Genomic DNA, 22571 nt, shown 5'->3' on the forward strand with positions numbered 1-22571 from the left:
TTTCGCAAACTAAGCCTTGTAGAAATAAAATCATAACAAAACCACATTCTCCAATTAATTTCAAGTAAAGTTTACTTTAATAAAATTTTAATTTAAGGTTTAGTTATAGATACATGATGGGAAAATTAAGAATATGCAAAAAATGATAGTCCCCCTCGACATTTTTTTAATGGAAAAATCGTCTCCAAATAACAAGATCTACTTGTATATTTTTGGCGTGACACTGTGTGTCACGTGTGTGAGATGATTCGCCTCTCTCGTACAAGCGATATTCGCAATTGGCGGAAATACCATACCGAGATGATTTGGGTATCGATGGGCATCGAACTGTCATTGCCGTCGATGCCGGAGTCGATGTCGTAGGTCCTCGACGTGGGAGTCGCGTAAAGCGAGGAATGGAGTGCCAAGAGTCCGGGCGAGCCGCCGTAACCGCTCACCGGGGGTGGCGGTGTCACCTCACTCCTGTCATAATTGTCCAGCATCCTGCGACAGAAAAATTAATAACACTCGAACTCTCAATTTTTAATATTTTTATTTTTAATAAAACTAAAGAAGCGTAAACGAAAAAATATCGCGATAATGACTTCGCCTTGATATTTTTTTCGCCTACAGATTTATTAAATTTGTTTTATTTATTTTAAATTTATTATTAACATTATAATAAGGAGTTTATTAAAATATAAATCTCCAGATTTCTTATTTATTATCTTATATAAGATAATATTCGAGATATTTATATATATATGTAATATATACATACATATGTACTTTGTATTATAAGCATATATATATATATATATATATAAAACTTAATATAATATACATATATATGAAATGCTTATCGATTTTATTAACCAATCATGGAAAGTACGACGTAAATGTTAGCATCACGTGCTTGATTCTTCCGAGAAATAAACGGCGCTCGATTTCTTATTGAGGCCCGATAGGCACAGATGATCTCGGGCGAGTGACGCGAGAGATCGATTTCGTATCGCGGATTGCGCGATAGTAATTGACTTTGGCTGTGCATGATTTCTCTCTCTCTCTCTTTTCTCGAGGAAGAAGCAAACGAATCGGAGTGAAATCCCGTGGGTCGCTCTCGGCCGATTGATCTGTCAACCGCTCCGTTAGGAAAAAGAGTTGATCGACATGAATGAACCATTCAAGGCCACTTAATGGAATTCCCACGATTGTCCTTAAGGCATTATGCGACCGTGCGCCGAGTATAATGCTACGAACAGCTGTCTGTCGCGCGTGCGCGCGCGCGCGAGATGGGTTCGTGTGCTCGCACATACAGACAGACACGTCTATTTGGTCCTAGGCAAGCCGTGACGAAACATGTATATGTATATATATGCGCGCGCGCGAGTGTTCCATATAATGGCCATTGTTTCGTTCGGTTCGGGGACAAAAACGTACCGGCGGCATTTTCATTCAATAAACTTTGCCGCGTCGCGTTTTTGCCACCCTTTATACTACTTACGTAGCGAGAAATTAGCTCCGTCTCGCGCTGATAAAACCTCGCGCGCTCCTGTTTCGATATATCGATATGTGATGCCCGATACGAATCGCACGCACGACTCGACCGAGGCGAGAACGCGGTTTTATCGCGATCTTAAATGGAGTCAGATTGCACAATAGAGGACACATTTTTGTCAAAGTATTTTCAAAATTCGCTAGAATTTGGGAAATGTCAATTTATATCGATTAAAGTTGCTAGATACTCAAAGTACCGCAATCCATTAGAGCCAAAATGACGTCGGATAATGTAAAGAATAGACTTTTTTTACAATCTTTTTATCTCTGAATACCATTGTCTTTTTATAAGTTATAAACGTATTATTTTTAAATTAAAGTATTCTCTTAATTTTTATGTTCATTTGTCATCAAGTGTAATTATCAAAAAATATAATTCTAAATAAAAATGAAAATTTCTTTGTTATTTGTTATTATAAATTTTAAAAGAATTACCAACGAAATTCTAATTTAATATAAATAATGTTTTTAAAAATTAACTTTTGGTTTAACTTCAGTTAATTTAATCTTTACTTAACTTTAACTGAATTTTGTGTTCATGTAACTTTTATCTAGTGACTTTAATAACAATAAGTTGCAAATTCCACTATTATTGGCTGAAAATATAAAATCTGTTTCGGGTAAAGAAAGAACAATAGCAATAATAATGATAAATAAAAATGATGATGATAACGTAAGCGAAATATGCTCTTGAAACTCTCGGTGCTCCTCGCGAAGACGGTACTCTTCATCGCTGATTTAAAAAAAAAAGAAAAAAATTGGCGGAACCTCTCGAGGCGGATACCAGATACGATACAAAATTAAAAGCCGTTAAACCCGCGGCCAAGATTCCCCGGGTTTCGCCCGCGTCGGCGCAGCTGCACCACCCACGCATACGATAGATACGCCACTGCCTTCAGCATTGTTTCTTTAATGATTCATGTGGGGTGATTGCACCGCGAGAGTTGAAGGAAGCACACACGCGGGTCTCCGATCGCGAATGCAATGAGCACGCGTCGTTTCGAAAATATTAATTCGCCAGGAGTCATCGTCGGGCATTGATGCATCGCGTTCATAAGCATACGTAAGAACGCAAGCAAATTTTCCCGATGACAAATCTGCGGATTCGCATGAAATTAATCATCTCCTGGATGATTGGCGAATTTTTTAGGAAGAGGGGTTTTGGGGTAAAAACCCCTCTTTCGTATTAAAAAAAATCAGTTATGCCTGATTTCATGATTTAACGCCGTCTATTGAAGATTAAATGGAATTATCGAAGACAATTATAATTAAAATCAATTTTTTTAAGTATATAAACAATTTTTTTTAATTTTAAAAATAAAAGAAAATTAAAAAAAATATGTCCATGATCATTGCCGAATTTTTTAGGAAGAGAGGTTTTAGGGTGTTAAACAAAGTGATGCTGATTTCATGATTTAACGTCGTCTATTGAAGATTGATTCCGTTTAGATGAAACGAAACTCTCAAAGACAATTATAGATAAAATAAATTTTTAAAAATATGTAATCATTTTTTAAAAATTTAAAAAAAAAGATCTGAAGTCTCATGGCTATTGAGTAGAAGAAAAATATGAAACCATTATGTCTTTGAAGAAGACACGCTTCTCCGCCGAAAAATGTCAGTCTACATCGTAAAAAAAGGAGAAAAAAAATCGATGCCAAGATGCCGCGACGGTGACGAGACGTCGGCGCAAAGCGTGTCAAGGAAAAGCGGACAGTTATCCTTCCACACACCGAAACGCGTCGCCTGGCACGTTACAAATAAGCTCCTCTCCGCGGAGGAGCTGCCACAGGCCACGACCTACCGGAGCACAGACACGCTATATACACGCGGCTATGTACACGTCAGAGTCGGCCGAGCGAGGAGACAAAGAACAACAACGGAGCGGCGATCCTCTAAATCGGCACGTCCGTCCGTCCGTCCGTTTGTCCGTCGAGCCTCATGAATCTTCGCCGTCGGAGACGCTCTCCTTCGAGAGGAACGAAGGAAAACCGCCGTACGTTCGTCCTGCACGGTTCGTCGGCACGCAGGCCGGACCAGGCAACCGGAGCAGGCACTCTCTCGTCAACGTTTTTTTTTTTTTAGTTGATTTTTAGACCGAGAATTAGCGTATCTCTCCTTTTTTGATCAAAGACATGATTCCAAAAATCACTCACATACTTGGATTTTTAGATGCTTAATCCTTCATCAGCAAACGTGAGTCTTTTAAGTTCACGCTATATTATTTTTATGTTCTAGACTTTTAAAAAATTAAACAATTCTGAATTCGTTTTAGTTTTCGATCAAAGAAATGGTTTAACAAATCGCTTACATACTTGGATAAATTATTATGCAATTTTTAGATCTTTAACCACCCTTCGTCAGCAAATGTGAGTCTTATAAGTTCACCCTATATTATTTTTATGTTCTAGACTTTCAAAAAGTCCAACAAAATTCTGCACCATTTGTCAATATCTCTATTACAATTTCCAATAGACTTGAAAGCCAAAATTAAATCCAATTGTTAATACAAAGCGACATTTAAACAGCAATTTGGGAAAAATGGAAAAAAGCTTGTGTCTTAAAAGACCCAGATTGTTGACGGAGGGTTAAATAAATTATTTCTTGGATAAATAATTCGTTTCCCTCCTTGGATAAATTATTTCTTCCCTCTTCGTTCCTTCAGATCGAGAAAAGGGGGAGAACATGGACCTGAATTTCTTAAAAAATCATGGAGCAAGAGGGAGTATTTGCTTCCCTTTTGGAATCGGTAAAAAAGGTTCACTCTCCTTTCGCATAATAAACACTGAGATTTATTTGCATATTTAATATAAAAATAAAAAACAAAAAAAATTGAATTATGCTCGTGGAAAAAATCCTGGGGTAGGAGAGGGATTGAATCGTCGAAGACAAGTACGGAGAAAGCTTTCGAAACGCGCGTCTCCGTGACGTCGTGGCGCATTTTATTCAAATAATCGCGCCGGATCGAACACACCCTTCGCATTGCTCGACGAGAGGCGAGACGCGGCGCATTCGCATAAAAGTGGCGAAACATACTCGCGCGTGCATACACGCGTATACATTATATTGTGCACGCGCGCGAGCGCGTGCAAGAGAACCATTACGTGCAACACGCGTATATCCCACGTGTGTGGGTGGAGAATCGATCTGTATTCGCGCCGATATGCGCGAAATGCGCCGATGCGGAGCCGATCGCGCCAATCATAAATAAATCACGACGGACGGGGAGACACTGTACCGTTACACGACCAAGGCGCGTGTTTATTAACGCGCATCGCGCATATTAACGAGCGATATTATTCTCGAAATTCAAGAAATCCGATATCCGATATATTGTATAATTATCCTCAGGGTGTCCAGCAGACTCGATGAAAAAAATACCCTGACTTTTTCACATTTTCCAAGACCAGAAATTCATTTTTTCCAAATATATAATTTGCATATATCTATATGATAAATCAATTAAATATTAAATCATGAAATCCTTGAGATATTTTTGTCAACAGTGAAATGATTCAGAAATTAAAGAAACAAAATTTTTAATCAATTATACAATCTGTATTATGTACGATAATCGAAACAAACTTGTCGCTAGAAACTATTTAAATAATCATCTTTTTTATTTACATTATATCAAGTTTTTTAGTTTTGTCTCTATCAAACACATTGAAATAAAATAACACGACGATGAGAATATAAATTAACGAACACGCTGTAGATGAATCGATTTTTAACAACACAGAAAAGTAGCGTGCTGGCAGTCACGGAAAAGTTTATATTTATTTAATAAAAAATTTCAATTATTGAAACGTATAGAATAATGTAAAAAAATCCAGATAAATAGTAAAATTTCTTGACTTTTCCCTGACAATACTCGGTTTCCCAGATTTCCCTGACCGCTAGACACCCTGATCCTGGTAAGAAAAAATTCGCTCGCGATCGAAGCCTGAAAAGATGCACAGAGAGAGAGAGAGACCGTAATTTTATAAGCCCCCGATTAAACTTTCAAATCGAATGGCCAACGTTGGGTTCGGTTGGTAAGCGGAAGTGACGACCCCAGCCGCTCACCTCTGCACTACTAACGCTCCGGCGCGTTTCAGATTTGAGAACGAGAAAGAAAGCGCATCCCCGAAACCTTTACTCGGGTTGTTTAAGACCGCGGAACGGAACTGCCGCGCAAAAGTCCGTCCGTTTATACGTCTCTCTTTCTCTCATTTATGTATTTATCCCCGTCTCACTCTTTCTCTTTCGTATAATACACCTTCTCTGACCTCAGAGCCAACAGCGGAGCCATTACGTACGACTTCCTGCGACCGAGTAAGGAAGAATCGAAGATTTCTACACAGCACACCTCGGGAAGGAGAGGTGTCCGCGCGCGATACGACCGGAGATACCGTCGAGCGACGAAAATTCCCAGGCCTAGCTTCTTGGGAGGATATAGCGGCCGTTTAATCCCCTCCCTCCCTGGAATACGGTTGCGTTAATTGCGGAACTGTGTCGAGACGCAAAGTCGACATAACGGTCCGCTGAAAAAATTCTACGCGAATATTTTCCGAGTTTAAAGAAACGATGGAATTTTTCATCGAGGATTTTCTCTTAGAATTTATCCTGAAATCTTGGTAATTGTGTTGGAATAATAAAATAGTGCTGAAAAAAATTTTATATAGAAGTTTCTCTGGTTAATTTTATTTATATCTCATTGTGGATATTAATATTTTTTATTGTGGTGCAAATATTAATTTTATAAGAGAAACTCTTATAAAATTCTTTCAATATTGTCCCATGATTATCATGATTTTGAGGGTAAATTTCAAGAGAAAATTCTCAGTGTATATATTAAAATTGTCATCTGTGATTATCTCTGAAAACTGCTTTGTTTTCTTTTCAACGAAGCGTGGTCGATCGAATAATATCCGGTATATTTACGTGCATATCGGCGAGGAGGACACATTTAATTATCTCAATTCATTAATCCCGCGCGGCCATTGTTTTCAACGATGCAAATTTACGTAGTTGCAAATGAGTTTCGATCCGTCGATAAGTCGCTATCTCGCCATTACGTTTAAATGCACTGCAGATTTACGATCGTCCTAAAATCGCGCGCGACGCGCACATCTAACTCTTTCATGTACCCATGTATCGAAAACCGATCGTTCGATATGCAGCGATCGATCGTTCGTCAGGTGTACACATTTCATCAAGCTGCGTCCTCACCGTTGTTGATGTTTCATGGTTTTTAAAAAAACTTGCTAGCTGTTGCTGAAAGTTTCTTAAATTGTGTCTTCACTGCAGCAACAACGAGCAACTTTTTGTTAATGTTTCATATTTTTTAAACAAGTTGTTAGCTGTTGCTGAAGTTTCTTAAATTGTCTTCACTGCAGCAACAACGAGCAACTTTTTGTTAATGTTTCATATTTTTTAAAAAAGTTGCTAATTGTTGCTGAAAGTTTCTTAAGCTGCATCTTCACTGGAGCATCAACGAGTAATTTTTTGTTAATGTTCCATGTTTCTTAAAAAAGTTGCTAGCTGTTGCTGAAACTTTCTTAATAAGCTGCGTCCTCACTAGAACAACAACCAGCAACTTTTTGTTGATGTTTCTTTAAAAAGTTGCTAGCTGTTGCTAAAAGTTTCTTAAATTGTCTTCACTGCAGCAACAACGAGCAACTTTTTGTTGATGTTCCATGTTTAAAAAAAAAAAAATGCTAGCTGTTGCTGAATGTTTCTTAAGCTGCATCTTCACTGGAGCATCAACAAGCAATTTTTTGTTAATGTTCCATGTTTCTTAAAAAAGTTGCTAGCTGTTGCTGAAACTTTCTTAATAAGCTGCGTCCTCACTAAAGCAACAACGAGCAACTTTTTGTTGATGTTTCTTTAAAAAGTTGCTAGCTGTTGCTGAAAGTTTCTTAAAGTTCCTTACTGTTTCTGTTGCCAGCAATAAAAGTTGTCACTTGTTGCGTGTTTCCATTTGAAGCGGTAAACATAAAAGAAAAATTAAACACGCGTCAATAAAGGAAGAAATGTTCCTTCAGGGAGGATCTTCAATTTTCAATGACACAGTCGCGGTTAAAACGGAAATAGAAACAAAACTCAAATATTCCTGGTATGGACAAAATGTTGTCGCAAGTTGACACATGTCGAATTATTTTGAAACGTTTAGCAAGAAAAAGTTGCTCGTTGTCGGTCCAGTGAGGACATAGCTTTACATTAATTGCAGCAATCCACGTTTACAATGCAAATAATAAGTTCATTATCTCGCAATTTTCTTCTACGTATTGGACACAAAAAGGATAACGATATCATTTCGAAGAAAAACAGATATCTGAATCGAAAGAAAATCTTCATTAATATAGATGAAAAATCGTGAAATCACACATGCACGCAAAACGTCTTTCGCAGCAAACACCGATAAATGTATCCCGCGAAATTGTTGCCGAGTGCCTATATTTAAATCGTCGAAATAACTATAACCGACAGTTAATCCGTAATTAACTGCCAGTCATTGCTTAATCGTCAAGTCACCGATCTGAGTCACCGCGATCGTAGAAATTACAAGGTCGTCGACGACACGCATCATGCCAGGGGTCAAGCGCGACGTCATCGCTCCATAACAAGCGGCTTCTTCTTCGATTTCGTATTCCGACGTAACGGCGTAGCAAAAAGTTGAAAAATCCCGCACCGAAATATCGATCCATCAAGCCGTCCGTAAGAGCATGATGAGATACGACGACGCGTTTTTCGAGGAGGACTTATTATTTTTCCAGCTCGAGTCGCCGAGTACCGAGAAAAACCGGAGACCCCCGGGGACGGTGTAACATGTCGTTCGCGGAATTATTGACGTTCCTATCGATATATATATGTAATCGATGTTTGCAAATTGAGCCTCCGAGCGCCTCGAGTAAGCGCGACAACCGCGTCGAGATATTAATTCTTATCACGCGAGAGAACAAAAGTTATGCTCGCGTGCGATAATTTGCCTTTGCGCGAAACGTCAAATTAAAATGCCGCGGCACGTAGCGTCAAGATACTTCAAACAAGTGTGTGAATACGTGTAACTAATATTTTTAATCGACGACCGATATTTATATATATATATATATTTTTTTTTCTTGGTTAAAATGAGAAAGGAAATCCCCGCAGATGCGATGGAAATTAATTGTTTCCGAGAGCCGCAGATGAAAACGATTAATATCGGATGAAAAAGAGATCCTCGTCTCTCGATATATTCGAGTGAAGATTTTTATTCTATCTCAATTAATACGAGAATCGATCGAGTACGTATTGGAATTATTACAGCGTTATTATCTTCGTGTCATCGTAAATTCACCGACCACCCAAAGATACATTATAAAAGGAAAAAGACACATTTAAAAATGTTTCTAATTAAAAATTCATTCAAACTTTATATTATATATCTTATGAAGATTTCGATAAAAAAATTAATGCTCACGGAAACGAAATATTAGTCATCACACAGAGAGAATTTTCTTTTAGAATTTATCCTGAAAATTATAATAATCGTAGGACAATATAGTATTAGAAGAATTTTATAAGAGTTTCTCTGATTAATATTTCATATCACAATAAAGATTATTAATATGTACATAGTAAAATTAATCGAACATATTTTATATCTTCTTGTGGTACTTAGATATTAATATTTTTTTTTATCGTGATAAAAATATATTAATCAGAGAAATATAAAATTCTTCCAATACTCTCCTATTGATTATCACAATTTTCGGGATAAGTACTAAGAGAAAATTCTCTCTGTGCATAGCTAAATTTTAGGCACGGTAATTAAATTTCAAGTATAATATATAGGAACAGCCAGGCGATTAATATTTTTTTCGTGAATTTAGAAGTAAATTACACGTTAAAAATTTCTGCAACCTTTTTGCCAGAGTTTCGAATAAAATCTGCCGGAATTATGTCCAACGTGCGTGCGTGCGTGCGTATGAAATAACGTGACGTGGTACGCGATCCGTGCGACGGCTGGCAGCGACAAAATGGGAATAAATGGGCGGAACAATTTTAATGAAGCTGATTTTCGTCGTCAGGAAACACCGCGGACGAAAAAAAGAATTATCTATTATCCTTTCTAGCCACGCGCGACGCATAAACAGAGGTCCGAATTGCATATCAAATTAATGCGATATTTTTAACTTTTTTTCTGTTGCGCTCCTTTTGTCAAATATCTCGGTGATTTTTTTTTACAGACGCGCGAGCGTAAAAAATGAAGAACACATTGAATATAAAATCTTCGCAGCATCTCGCAAATACGTGTGGCTTAAGAAGACACAAGCAAATAAGACTGCGAGCAAACGAGATAAGAAATAGCTGAAATTATACGATACGTTAGAAACGCATGCCAGCAGTGCGCATGCTATTTTCTCAACCTCCTCCTTAACAGTCCTCCCAAAGGATCGAGGGAGAGAGAGAGAGAGAGAGAGAGAGAGAGAGAAAGTAAGGGAGAACACCACTTTTATCCTCTTTGCCCTCGTACGACATAATAATAGTGAAACATTGAATCTCGAGCGTAAACTGCAATTTAATGGATTTTCAACACACCAAGACACATGTGGGGGTGCGCGGGGGTGGAGAAGAAGGGGTGGGGTGAGAGGAGAAGACTGAAGAAAATTTAAAAAGGAGGGAAACGAGACGCGCGAGCGAGATGGGGCTTCTCGGGGGTGAGAGAAACGTCCTTATACATATATGTATATATATGGTATACATATATATATATATATATGTGTATATCTTCTCGAGAGACTCTCGCGGATCGGCGATTATGTTAACCAAACACGCGCGGTACACGCCCCTACAATTTGCCCGGGGATCATCTTCCCCTAATCGCCGCGCTAATAACAGGATTACCGGGGAGGCCTGACCGCGCGGTCGTATACTTATCCCTAATTCGCCGTATCGTTATTAATATATACGCGATACAATTGAGAGAGAGGAAGGACCCGTGATAACGCTCGCGATATCATCGTCGGGGTTTGGGCCACGCGCGCCGAAATTCGGGCACGTCGTTAACACCGAAAAAGTTTTGTATTCTAAGCACCAAGAGGATCCTTAATTTAAGAGATTTCTCTAAATTTCAGTATATTTTTTTCTGAAAATATAAGAATAAATTAAGAATATCATCTTAAATTAAGAGGATCCTCGTGGCGCTTAGAATACAATTTTTTCGGGTGAAAGAGTCTCGGCCTTCTTCCGATTCGAATTTTCGCTCGCGCGAAAAGTATAGAGAATTTTCTTTCAAAATTTTTACCCTGAAAATCATGATTAATATTTTTGCACACAATAGAAAATATTAATATATATATGCCATAATAAGATGCAAAAATTAAATATGCAAAAATTATGTTTGATTAATTTTACTGTGTACATATTAATTTTTTTATTGGGATAAATATTGATCAGAAAAACTCTTATAAAAAATTCTTCCAATATATTGTCTCACGATTACCATAATTTTCAGGGTTCTGAAAAATCTAAGAGAAAATTCTCTCCGTGTAGAGAGATCTTGGCGCTTCATAAAATATAAATATGAGATTAACTCTCCGTCAGCAAACTGGATTCTTTGTTTTTAAGTTCTAGACTTTCAACAAATCCAGAAAAATTCTCGATTATTTGTTAATATCTCTATTTCAATATCTAATAAATATTATACCCGATTGTTTATACAAGGTGAAATTTAAACAGTAATTTGGGAAAGAATGGAAATTTGCTTGTGCCTTAAAAGACCCAGATTGCTGACAAACGTGAGCGTCTGCAGATTCTTTCCAGAGATAAGAGGGGGCCATGATTAAATTTTATTTGTTTCTTATTTTTTGTTCTTTCTTAATTTTTATAAATTCAATTTTTTATATTAAATATGCAAAAAAATGTCCATGTTCATTCAAAAGGAGTACAGATACTTAATTTTTTAATTGATTCTAAGGGGGGCAAATGCCCCCACCCTCCTACAGACTCCCCATGACTCTAATATAATTTTCTTATCATTTTTCTCATATTAAATATGCAAATAAATTCTAGTATTTAATCAAAAAGAGAGCAAATTCTTAATAATTCGAAGGAGGCCAAATGCCCCTTTTGTTCCCTCCTGCGGACATCCATGCTGATATATATATTTACTTAATATATAATATATATATATATATATATATTTAATTAAATTTTAATTTGTTTTTAGATGCAGGTTTTGCAACAGCTGCCAAATCTCGCGCTTTGAACGATTAAATTCCACGATTATATAATTTTCCCTTTTACCCTTCTCGATCTACATGCAGGATAATATTGTGGTTTTAAAAAAGGGGTTAAAAAAAGAAAAAAAAGAAAAGAAAAGAAGGAAGAGATTTTGACTTACGTGTAGTGAGAGTAAGACGGACTGGCTTGATCGATATGGGGGGCTGTTGACAGGCCTTGGACGATGGCAGGATCCCTAGCTGGCGAGGAATTCTGCGCCGCCGCCGCTGCCGGAATAGCGTGATGGTAACGCTGGCACATTTCGGCCAAGTTCCACCCATGGGCATCCATATATTAGCACTGCTTCGCTTTTCTTTGGCGTATCATCCATCTCACACGCATTTGATGCACTCTTTTCTCCCTCTCTTGGTCCCTCGGTTTTCTGCCACTCTTCTCGCCCCTTCCACCCCCTTCTGTCTTCGTAATTCACTCGCACTCTCGTATCAACGTATAAGGAAACGCGACACTCAATGACAATGACATCGTCCTGTCCTGTCCGGCTGGCAGCGCGAAATCGTCCGTTTAGCTCCCAGCGCGATCCTCCATCCGCACGCGAGTCGCCTGTTAATCATGGAAAATAGATTCATTTACTTGAGTATTAATGACGTGTACATACGTATTTAGACGGATGATCGATGAAGGCGGGTTGTTAAAAGGAGAGACGCGCGACTCGCATGTCGATGACCGTCGATGAATTTAAATAACGAGAATTATTTTCGCCGTCGGGTGAACGAAACGAGACACGTGACAATTTTTCCCGACGATAATGAGACGAGAAATAATTATTATCGCCGAGAGGATTTTTTTTTACAATTTTTATGAATATGTAATTTGATTCGAAATATATTTACTTCATAAATATATATATTTTTTATTAAATATATATATTAAATATTTAATTAAATATATATATATTTATTTACTTGATATATAATATATATATATATATATTTAATTAAATTTTAATTTGTTTTTAGATGCAGGTTTTGCAACAGCTGTCAAATCTCGCGCTTTGAGCGATTAAATTCCGCGATTATATAATTTTCCCTTTTACCCTTCTCGATCTACATGCAGGATAATATTGTGGTTTTAATAAAAGTGTTTTAATTTAATTTCCGACCGTAAACAGATTAAAGAGGGGGAAGGAGCTCACATAATCGAAGGGCTCGAAAAGTCACGTCGGATAGCGATCGGCATCTGGATATCTCGATCGACTTCTACTCGATTCCGTCGGTTAATAGCCGTCGTAAGGATATCTTACGAAAATGACTATAATCATTCGCGAGTTTCCATCGCGCAAAAATTAATATCGTCGAATCGCGTTTTTTCTCGCCCGTGATTGAGAAAAAGATTGAAAGGCAGGAATTTATAAAATGCGGATCGAAGGGACGTCGATGTCGTGTTGAGAATTATCCGAGATATTTAATTATTAAAAAAATATATTATAAACAGTGCAAATTCAATACATCATATATCACAAATATAGTATATAAAATATAATTAAAACCTTTAATATATAATTAAAATTATACTGATTGAACAACTAATACTTTGATTTTCCGCTCGAGCGAAACTTTTCCATTATGTCAACCAGCATTATTTATCAGTTCTTTATCAGCCCCATTAAAATTCAGAAAATATATCAATTAATATATTTTATGTTGACAGAATCACGATAAAAAAAAGTTTAAAAGAATCCCGAAAATAAGCATCGAATGCTCAATTTTCCTAATTAAAACTACGATGCGAAACGGCGCGATATCTATTTAATTTAAATTTAAATTTAAATTCGACTCGCAACGTAAAAAAAGAAAAGAAAAAAAAAAACAAAATAAAAAAGAGGGAGAAGAAACAATTTCGCTGTTTATAATTTTCCCGACGAAATTGATCGTCTCGACCACCGCGCGAGTTAGGACACCGCGTTATATCCCAGCTGGTTAAAGCGATCGGAGCGTTTAATCGCGCCGCGATATCGTATATAATATAGATCGGATTAATCGCCAGTAAATAACTGGGCTGGTAAAACACCCGCGACGTTTCGCCGGTGTACGCGAATCGAATGGCAATTAAGCGCGGAATGTTACGAATGCATAACGACGAGGCCCGCGATGTAGGATAGAAAAGCCGAAACCTACGAAACCCGATCCTTGCGTGCGACTCGTTCGCGATTATCCGATTACGTAGTACGCGATTACGTGCACGTAAGTTTACGCGGAATCTCTCCTCGACGCACACAAAACGTAATCGGAGACTTTCCCGGAATATCTCCCGAAGAGGGAGAGATTCGTAGAGCGCACTTCGATGCGGCGTTTAATTAGACTCATGGCATCGCCTCCCTCCCATTGAAATTTAGAATCGGTAAAAAAAATTAAGCATTTGCTCCCCTTGTGAATAAACGCTGGAATTTATTTGCAATTTTATTTAATACAAAAATATCAAAATAACAAAGTAATAAAAAATTAAACATTTGCTCTCCTTGTGAATAAATACTGGAATTTATTTGCAATTTCACTTAATATAACAATATCGAAATAAGAATTTTAAAAATTAAGGAAGAAACCAAAAATATTTTTATCATGCCCCTCCTCAGGAAAAAACTCTGCGGACGCTCATAATTAAAAACGGAAAAAACTAAATCGCACGAAGGAAAATAATGAAAAAAAGAAAAAGGAGTATATTCTACATACAAAGCGATGAAAATCACGAGGAAAGGCATAACACGTCTCTCTTCGGAGAGGTCTCAATCCTCGCGTTCACAGATACAAACACGTATACACACACACATTTATATACATATACGCACGCGGCGAGACGTACGCATATAACGCGATAATAATCACAATGGCAGATCGATACGACCGTCGCGTATGCCGAGGATGCCGATGTCACGAAGGTAGACGGAGGAATGCGCGTCGCGCCTTTTCAATCGAAAACTTTATTATTACTGCACGATTCTGTGCGCCCTGCCTCCACCACCTAAGAGTTTGTTTTCGTTCGCGCGCGCGCGAGACCTCTGTGTTGCGCCTCCATCATTCTTCTCTACGTAATACTCCGAGTATCGGCGTGCGTATGTATATTTCGATCGCGAGTAATATCGTGACAGGGTTCGTTCTTTTAATGAGCGCGCTCGTCCCCCGATGAGACACGCATTATAAGTATATCTTTCGATAAATCGACGAGGTATAAATCAATATTGCTATATACGCGCCCCGTTACTTTCTAATGCCGCCATAATGAACGATCTCGACGTTTCTGCGCGAAAAATTCGAAAATCGTCGGCTTCTCGCTGTCCCCCACACTTGTCAATTCTAATTTATAAAGTTACGAAGGAGAATTCTTGCGAGAATTAATGGTCCAAATTATTATCTACATTGAGGAAAAAATATTGTTCATTTGACTAAACCTTTCAACTAAATTATTATTTTGTTAACTGAAGATATATTAATATTTAAGTCAAATATATATATATATATATATATACGTTTTGTTAGAATTAATTTAAATATTTCTATATGTGTTCAATAACAAATTAATATTGAGTTGAAAATTTGTTTTTAGTGTAGGTATTATTATAATTAATATCGAATTATGAACTGAAAGTTCGATCAAAACAGATCTATAAAATTATATTATTATAATGAATATCGGATTATTTACTGAGAAATTATCTTTAGTTTATGTTGAAAACGAGAATGCACTGATGCGTAAAAATAAATTCCATTTAAACAAAGAGAAAAAAACATAGACGTACGTTAGATCTTTTTTTCAAGTTAATTTTTCGGAGCATTATCTCTCGTGTGATTTCAAAACGAAGTTTGCAGCAATAATTGTCGAATTCCTGCATGCATTAGCATTAGAAGAAACTATTATTATTAGCATAATTGAGAATAGCGTGATGCCGTCTCTCGATCTTAAGTCGCGTTGTAAAACGATACCGCGCATCGATCGCGTGCATAAGATATTCTATCGCGAATTTTCAGAAGTCATTCGTAATCGTGACGCGAGAGAAAGAGAGAGAGAGAGAGAGAGACCGTTTCCGCTTCGTCAGCTGATTCAAACGTCGAATATCGCACGCGCGATCGCGAAAATTAACCGCTCTTTAATATGCTCGTTAAGTTATTGGAAAATGTAATATAAATCGCCGCATAATATTATAAATATCTCGATATCTTGGTTGAAAAACAAAACGCGAATGAAATCACGCGTATTCTCGATGGAAACGAATTTTAATACGCTTCCCGATCGTATTCAAACGACGATCGATTTTCGTCGAGTCGAATCGATTACTCGATCGGAAACAGGATTATCTGCCGCGGGCAATGGACGGCACGCGGATAGTTATGTGCCGTCTAAACCGAACGTTAACGAACGTTTCACCGTGGATTTTTCAGAAAATCGCCTCTGCCTCTTTTCTCCGTCCTTACCGATCTCTCTCTCTCTCTCTCTCTTTCTCTCTCTTGTTTACGCCCACGCGCGCGCGGCCAACCACGGAACCGGCCGGCGGGTAAGAGAGAGTATATTTCTCGCTTATTATCCTTTCCTTCGATTTTCTCTACCGAAGGGAAAAGAATACCGAGGAGAAGGTGTACGTCCACGTACATTATGTGCGTTATATATACATACGTATGTGTGTATACATATATGTGTGCGTGTGCGCGCACGTGTATCTGTGACGTGTGACTCACCCGCATATATACGCGGTTCGACGTACACGCCGGAGATTTACAGCTCATTACCGATTTCATACCACGGCGTCGCGATCGATCCGCCGCGCCGAGACGAGTCGTCGACACATCCATACGTCGTCGACGACGGTATCGCGTGCGCCATACCGATACGCGACACCGCTTGTGCGCGTGCAGATCGAATTTCGATCGTGGAAATCGCGCCGATTTTTTTCCTCCTCTCTACTTTCGTTCTATCTTTACCTTTTTCGCCTTCTTCCTGTCACGAGAGGGCCTTTAAACGATGTGTTGTCCGCCGATCTCACGATGCCGATCTCCCTGGAGCCGACGATTCGATCTTTGACGCGAGTCTTTTTAACGATGATTAAGAAGAAGCCACTCTCTTTTATCGCGTGTCACTTGGAAAAAACACACGGGATGAAGATGTCTTTTTCTCGCGGGAATCTCTTACGGGAGGATGATCGGTATCGAGATGCACCGGAGCGTAACGAGGAGCACACAGTGTAGCGGCGCGCGTGATCTGTCAGGCGCTGCGCGCCCGCGGAAATGTCAAACGACGAGGATGTCGGGCCTCGCAGCAGCAGCAACAGGAGCGGCGACGGCAGCGACGGCCGTCGCTCGCGTGGGAGTGTGACATAATACCTCCGTTCTTCCGTTTATGCCTGCGCAGAACGCGGAATCTCTGCCCACCGCTTCCCAATCCTTTCTGTCTCTCTCTCTCTCTCTCTCTCTCTCTCTCTCTCTCTCTCTCTCTCTCTCTCGATTTATTTTCCGCAAAACTATATATTCCGCGCGCGAAAATTCCGTATTACATATATATGTATATGTATCACATCACGAGTGTCTCGCTCGTAAAAATAGCGGGAGCGGACCAAACCGTCCTTATCGGAGCAACGCGTGTACTGTAATACGGCACGTCGGGGCCCGAGCCGGCCCGCTTGCCTTGCGCGTTCCGTTCCGTGTTGCACGACGGTTCGAGCCGAGCGGCGAACTGAAGTCGGGCCGAGGTGAGCGGAGGTGACTTGCTTACTCGGGCCGGGCCCGGCGCGGCGAACCACCACGAGCACATCGCGACGGCGGCGGCGGCGATGTTGCGACCGGTCGAGCGTACGAGGAGGAAACACACACTCTCTCTGTACGCGAACATGAGTGTGTGTGTGTGTGTGTATTGCGTATATGTGTATGTGTTGGTGAACACGGGTGTACCTGGCGGGAGAAGGTGCCCCGCGCGAGCTAAGCGAGTGCCCCCCTCGAGGCAGCGCGCAGCCTCGCGGATCCGCCCGTGCATAGGCGGCATGCATCTCTTCAGCTGTGTCCTCGCTGGAGCAGCAAGTAATTTTTGTTGATATTTCATGTTTCTTAAAAAAGTTGTCGGCTGTTGCTGAAAGTTTATTCTTAAAGCTCCTTAAGCTATGTCTTTACTGGAGCAACGAACAATCTTTGTTAATGTTCCATGTTTCTTAAAAAAGTTGCTAGTTGTTGCCGAAAGTTTCTTAAAGTTCCTTAAGCTATGTCTTCGCTGGAACAACTTTTTGTTGATATTCGACGTTTCTTAAAAAAGTTGCTAGTTGTTCCCGAAAGTTTCTTAAAGTTCCTTAAGCTATGTCTTTACTGGAGCAACGAACAATCTTTGTTGACGCTCCATGTTTCTTAAAAGTTGCTAGTTGTTGCCGAAAGTTTCTTAAAGTTCCTTAAGCTATGTCTTCGCTGGAACAACTTTTTGTTGATATTCGACGTTTCTTAAAAAAGTTGCTAGTTGTTCCCGAAAGTTTCTTAAAGTTCCTTAAGCTATGTCTTTACTGGAGCAACGAACAATCTTTGTTAATGTTCCATGTTTCTTAAAAAAGTTGCTAGTTGTTGCCGAAAGTTTCTTAAAGTTCCTTAAGCTATGTCTTCGCTGGAACAACTTTTTGTTGATATTCGACGTTTCTTAAAAAAGTTGCTAGTTGTTCCCGAAAGTTTCTTAAAGTTCCTTAAGCTATGTCTTTACTGGAGCAACGAACAACTTTTGTCGATGTTCCATGCTTCTTAAAAAAGTTGCTAGTTGTTGCCGAAAGTTTCTTAAAGTAGTTTCTGTTGACAGCGACAAAAATTGCCGTTGTTGTGTGTTTCCATTCAAAGCGGTGAAGGTGAAAGAAAAATTAGCAACACGCATCAAGAAGTCGCAAAGGAATAAATGTTCCTTCAGGGTGGACCTTCAATTTCCAGTGACACAGTTGCGATTAAAATAAAAACAGAAATAAAACCCAAAATTCTTGTAATTATGTTGCTTCAGTATAGACAAAATGTTGTCGCAAGTTGATACATGTCGAATCGTTTTGAAACATTTAGCAACAAAAAGTTGCTCGTTGTTGCTCCAGTGAGGACATAGCTTTCTATATACTAGAGACTCTCAAATAAGAATCTGGTCAAGTGTCCGCCATGATGTTTCGTTAAAATCCTAAAGAGAGAAAGCAATACAATATATATATATATATATATATATCTTTGTAGCTGTCATTTAAATGACAAATATAAATCTTCTATAAATATAACCTTCCATGAAGTTACTTCAGCATTCAAACTATTGTTGATGTGCAATTCTTAATTAAAAAAATATGTTTTTACTATAAGATATTTATTTTTTAATTATATTGCTAAAATTATTCAATATATCATGATTCAAGTATCAGCAAGAATTGAAAAACGCTGGACCAATCAAACATGGCCCTGTTATGGCCAGTTTCTTATTAAAGAATTCCTTCCATATACGTTCGCCATCGCCGCGAAAGTTTCCCCGGAGCGCGCGTTTCTCGCGGAAAAAAGAGCGAAAGAAGAGAAAAAATGCAAGGATTTTTTTCAATAAATCCTTCGAACGCGAAGAATATTGGGGAAAAAAGAGAGGTGCGCTCTTGCGAAATATCGATTTGACGATAATTGACAGATATGTAAAACAATGGAAATATTTAACGATCGCTTTTTATTCGACGCACAATCCGAATACACTAATTATATGTTATGGAAATTAGATTGGAGTGAATTTAATCGCTTGGCGCGGAATGGGCGATTCGAATCGCGCCTCCGGCGGTCGAACGCGCCAATAATTTCGCGCGCGTGTAAAGTGCGCAGCTAACTACTTCGACAGTCCGATCCTCTCTCGGATACTTGAAAGTATCCCCTCAAATGTCATTGGAAAATGAGAGACATTGTATATTAAAGAACACCGCGCGAGTTCGCACGCGACGAGAGATCCCCGAGTTGTTTCGCGGTTCTTCGGAATGCGAGGCGTGCGCGGGATTCTCGATTTCGCGTTTTTTCTCTCTTTTTTTTTTTTTTTTAATTTTTCATCGCGCACTCTCGCCTCACAATGCCGCGATGTGTGTTGCGTAATCGCGTAAAAGAGCGTAGGAAGCACGCAGATTGATTAGCACACCAAGAAGGAGAAAGGTTGCGGCCATATAGAATATTGGCTCTCTGGTGGCTCTATGCGAATCGCGGCGAGACCACGTGGGTGTCATCACACGCGCGTGAAAAAAAAGCCGAGAGAGATTATATAGACGCATACACGCTGTACTCTCTCTCTCTTTAACGTCTAAAGCAGTGATTCTCAAAGGAATCGTCGTTTAAAAGACTTTAAACATTTTGAAAAAAAATATCTATATATGCACCTTTTTCGCACCAATTTTGCCTCGTTTTTAGAGACAAAAAAAATGATAAATTAGGATATATATATATTATATTATATATATAATAAATATAATCGACTGTTCTCGACGAAGAGTCCCGACGAGGAACTCGCGACGGGATAAGTGCGCCGCCGCGAGCGTAAAAAAAAGGTTTGAGAACCTAGAGGAGGAGTGCGCGTACAGAGAGGAGTGTAGGCACAACCGCAATATCGCCAAGGGACGGTGTGCATAAAGGATCCCCCTCCCCCTCGATAGCAATGACTATAAATTCACTCTAAGCGCGAGAGTCTAAATATAAACTGCGCGGTTATCTCCTCCCGGTATAAAAATCGCGCGCGCATCTTTATCCCATTATTATTACTAATACGACCTCTCCGCGAGGTGCGATTATGCGATTTTTATTATTCCTCCCGGTCTTACTACATTAATGCATAACACACCTGCCTCGCTTTAACGCTTCGTTAATGTCGGACGCTTCGTTACGCGTCAAACTTTATCCCGTGTAAAATGCGTTAATTATTCCGAGCTCGCGCAAAATCATGCATCGCAAATTAACGCGAAAAAAAATATTCGTCAGTCTCTTATTCGAGCGCGTTTCCTTTTACACGTCCGGGAGGACTTTCCTCGAATATCCGGTGATTTTTTCGTCGAGGATACAGTGCATCGCCGTCGATTAATTAATTTCAATTAAGTTTTAATATCTTAGTTAATTCAGAAAAAAATATTCTAGAGAATCACTCTTTATAGTTGATAATTTAATTAATGACGTTTCGAGAAAAATGATCGATCTGAAAATGTGTAATTATTATTATTATTTTTTTTGCATAAGTTGAATGTGTGTACACGCGTATGCGAGTTCATCTAGCGTGGCGGCTATGCGATACGCTATAGTGAATGTAAAACCGACCGTACAAAATTGAATATTTAAAAGATTATGAGCCAAGTCGCGCGCGAGAAAGAGAGAGAGAGAGAGAGAGAATACGGGGGGCTGTTAGTTGTAAGTCGTGCTAACTTGCTCGACTTGCATACCGGCATGCTGCCCTTTCGATAATACGATCGATACCGATCTCGATGACGTAGCCGTCTCGCGTATAACCGCGCGGCGCGAATGCGGACGAAAACATTCGAAAAAAAATCTTCGCTATTAATCTCTCCATGCGTATAATTTAACAGACTATTATCGGTCCATTTCGATCTATTAGGAAATGCATCTTGCAACCTGCGCAAATTGCGACGAACGACGGAGAAAGAAGATTTTTCTCGAATAAATACACATACTATATTTTGTATTACACTTAAATTTTGTATAATTAAAAAAAGTTATTTTTTCCCTAGAAGAGAGTCGTCGCGTTGTATTATGATTTACCGTATATTTATTACTCCTTAAAAAAGATGTCTAGAAAAATAGAAACGCAACACGGAGAAGTTGATGACGTACGGAAGAGAGCGACATCCCCCGGGAAAGAACCGTAAAGTAAACTGAGAAAAACATCACACGCTCGGGCGGTCGTCACTCACCTGAGCAGTTGGTATGTATATGAAACGATATAGGTGCATTGTGCTCGTTAATGCGCTGGCAAGCGCGTAATGCTTGCGTACGCGCATAAATATTTATGCTATTCGAACAATCCCTAAAACGAAATGAAGTCTCTCTCTCTTTTTCTCTTTACAGCCGTGACGGGAACGTATATTATCATTGATATTCCGTCTCTTGCTTCTTATTATTATTAATCCCCTCAATGGTGATATTACCTTTTCAACGCCAAGTGTTTTCTTCGCACGCGTGTCCATAAAAGAATTATTTAATTTATTCTGCCGCAAGTCAAATTTAATATCCTTTAAATTTGATATTCTCGCAATTAATCTCCTTCCTTCTCTCAATCTGATATTTCATATATTTTTATCTCGAGTTGTGGATCTCTCGAAAAATTTCTATAAATAATAACATATGTTTTCATATTATCGCAAAATATATTGTTTCTATTATTATTGTGTATTATTACTGATCGATCATTGATTATTGATAATCTATTATTGATAATCTCGGTTTTGAAAATCTCTAAATTTTCCCGAAGCATTTTTCGCCAGCCATGCATCTTTCTCGTTTCTTGCTAAATGACAGGTTTAAATTTAAGGAAGCCGAAAATGCAACGAGGACAGAATAACCCATTGAGCAAAGCATTTGTTGGAGAATGAATGTGTATTCGTTTGTGGTTATGCGGGTAGGTATATATAGTTATATACTTTTGGTCCGTCAAGAATCGAAGGAAGAAATGGACGTAAAGGAAAGAAGAGATATTTTTTAAAAGAACTTTTTAAGTAAAACAAGATGCAACGTATGAAGAAAAATAAAGTATTCGATATAAAACTATTATATAGGGCTAAATATCAAAGTGACATAAAAGTGGTGGGAAAAGAAAACGAGAAATTTTTG

General features: G+C 38.8%; 1 protein-coding gene across 8 annotated transcripts in view; it reads right to left on the reverse strand.

The window, feature by feature from the left end:
* The window catches only part of LOC114945090 (Sox box protein 15), a 63753-nt gene that overhangs the window by 20811 nt on the left and 20371 nt on the right, over positions 1-22571 (reverse strand). For 6 of the 8 annotated variants that reach the window (XR_014926107.1, XM_029321173.2, XM_085488686.1 and 3 more), the window contains 2 exons: positions 11909-12348; positions 297-483 (listed from right to left, as the gene is read on the reverse strand). Coding sequence is in view for 7 of the 8 variants with exons in the window: in XM_029321173.2 (XP_029177006.1) it covers positions 297-483; positions 11909-12078 (357 nt within the window). In the remaining variant the exon portion in view is untranslated. Of the gene's footprint in view, positions 1-296; positions 484-11908; positions 12349-14474; positions 14672-16715; positions 17488-22571 lie in introns of those variants that run through there. The other 2 variants (XM_029321177.2, XM_029321178.2) reach the window with 2 other exon arrangements.

This window comes from Nylanderia fulva, unplaced genomic scaffold (genome assembly GCF_048542155.1).
Source record: "Nylanderia fulva isolate GAGA-0341 unplaced genomic scaffold, ASM4854215v1 Scaffold7, whole genome shotgun sequence".
Taxonomy (NCBI): Eukaryota; Metazoa; Arthropoda; class Insecta; order Hymenoptera; family Formicidae; genus Nylanderia; species Nylanderia fulva.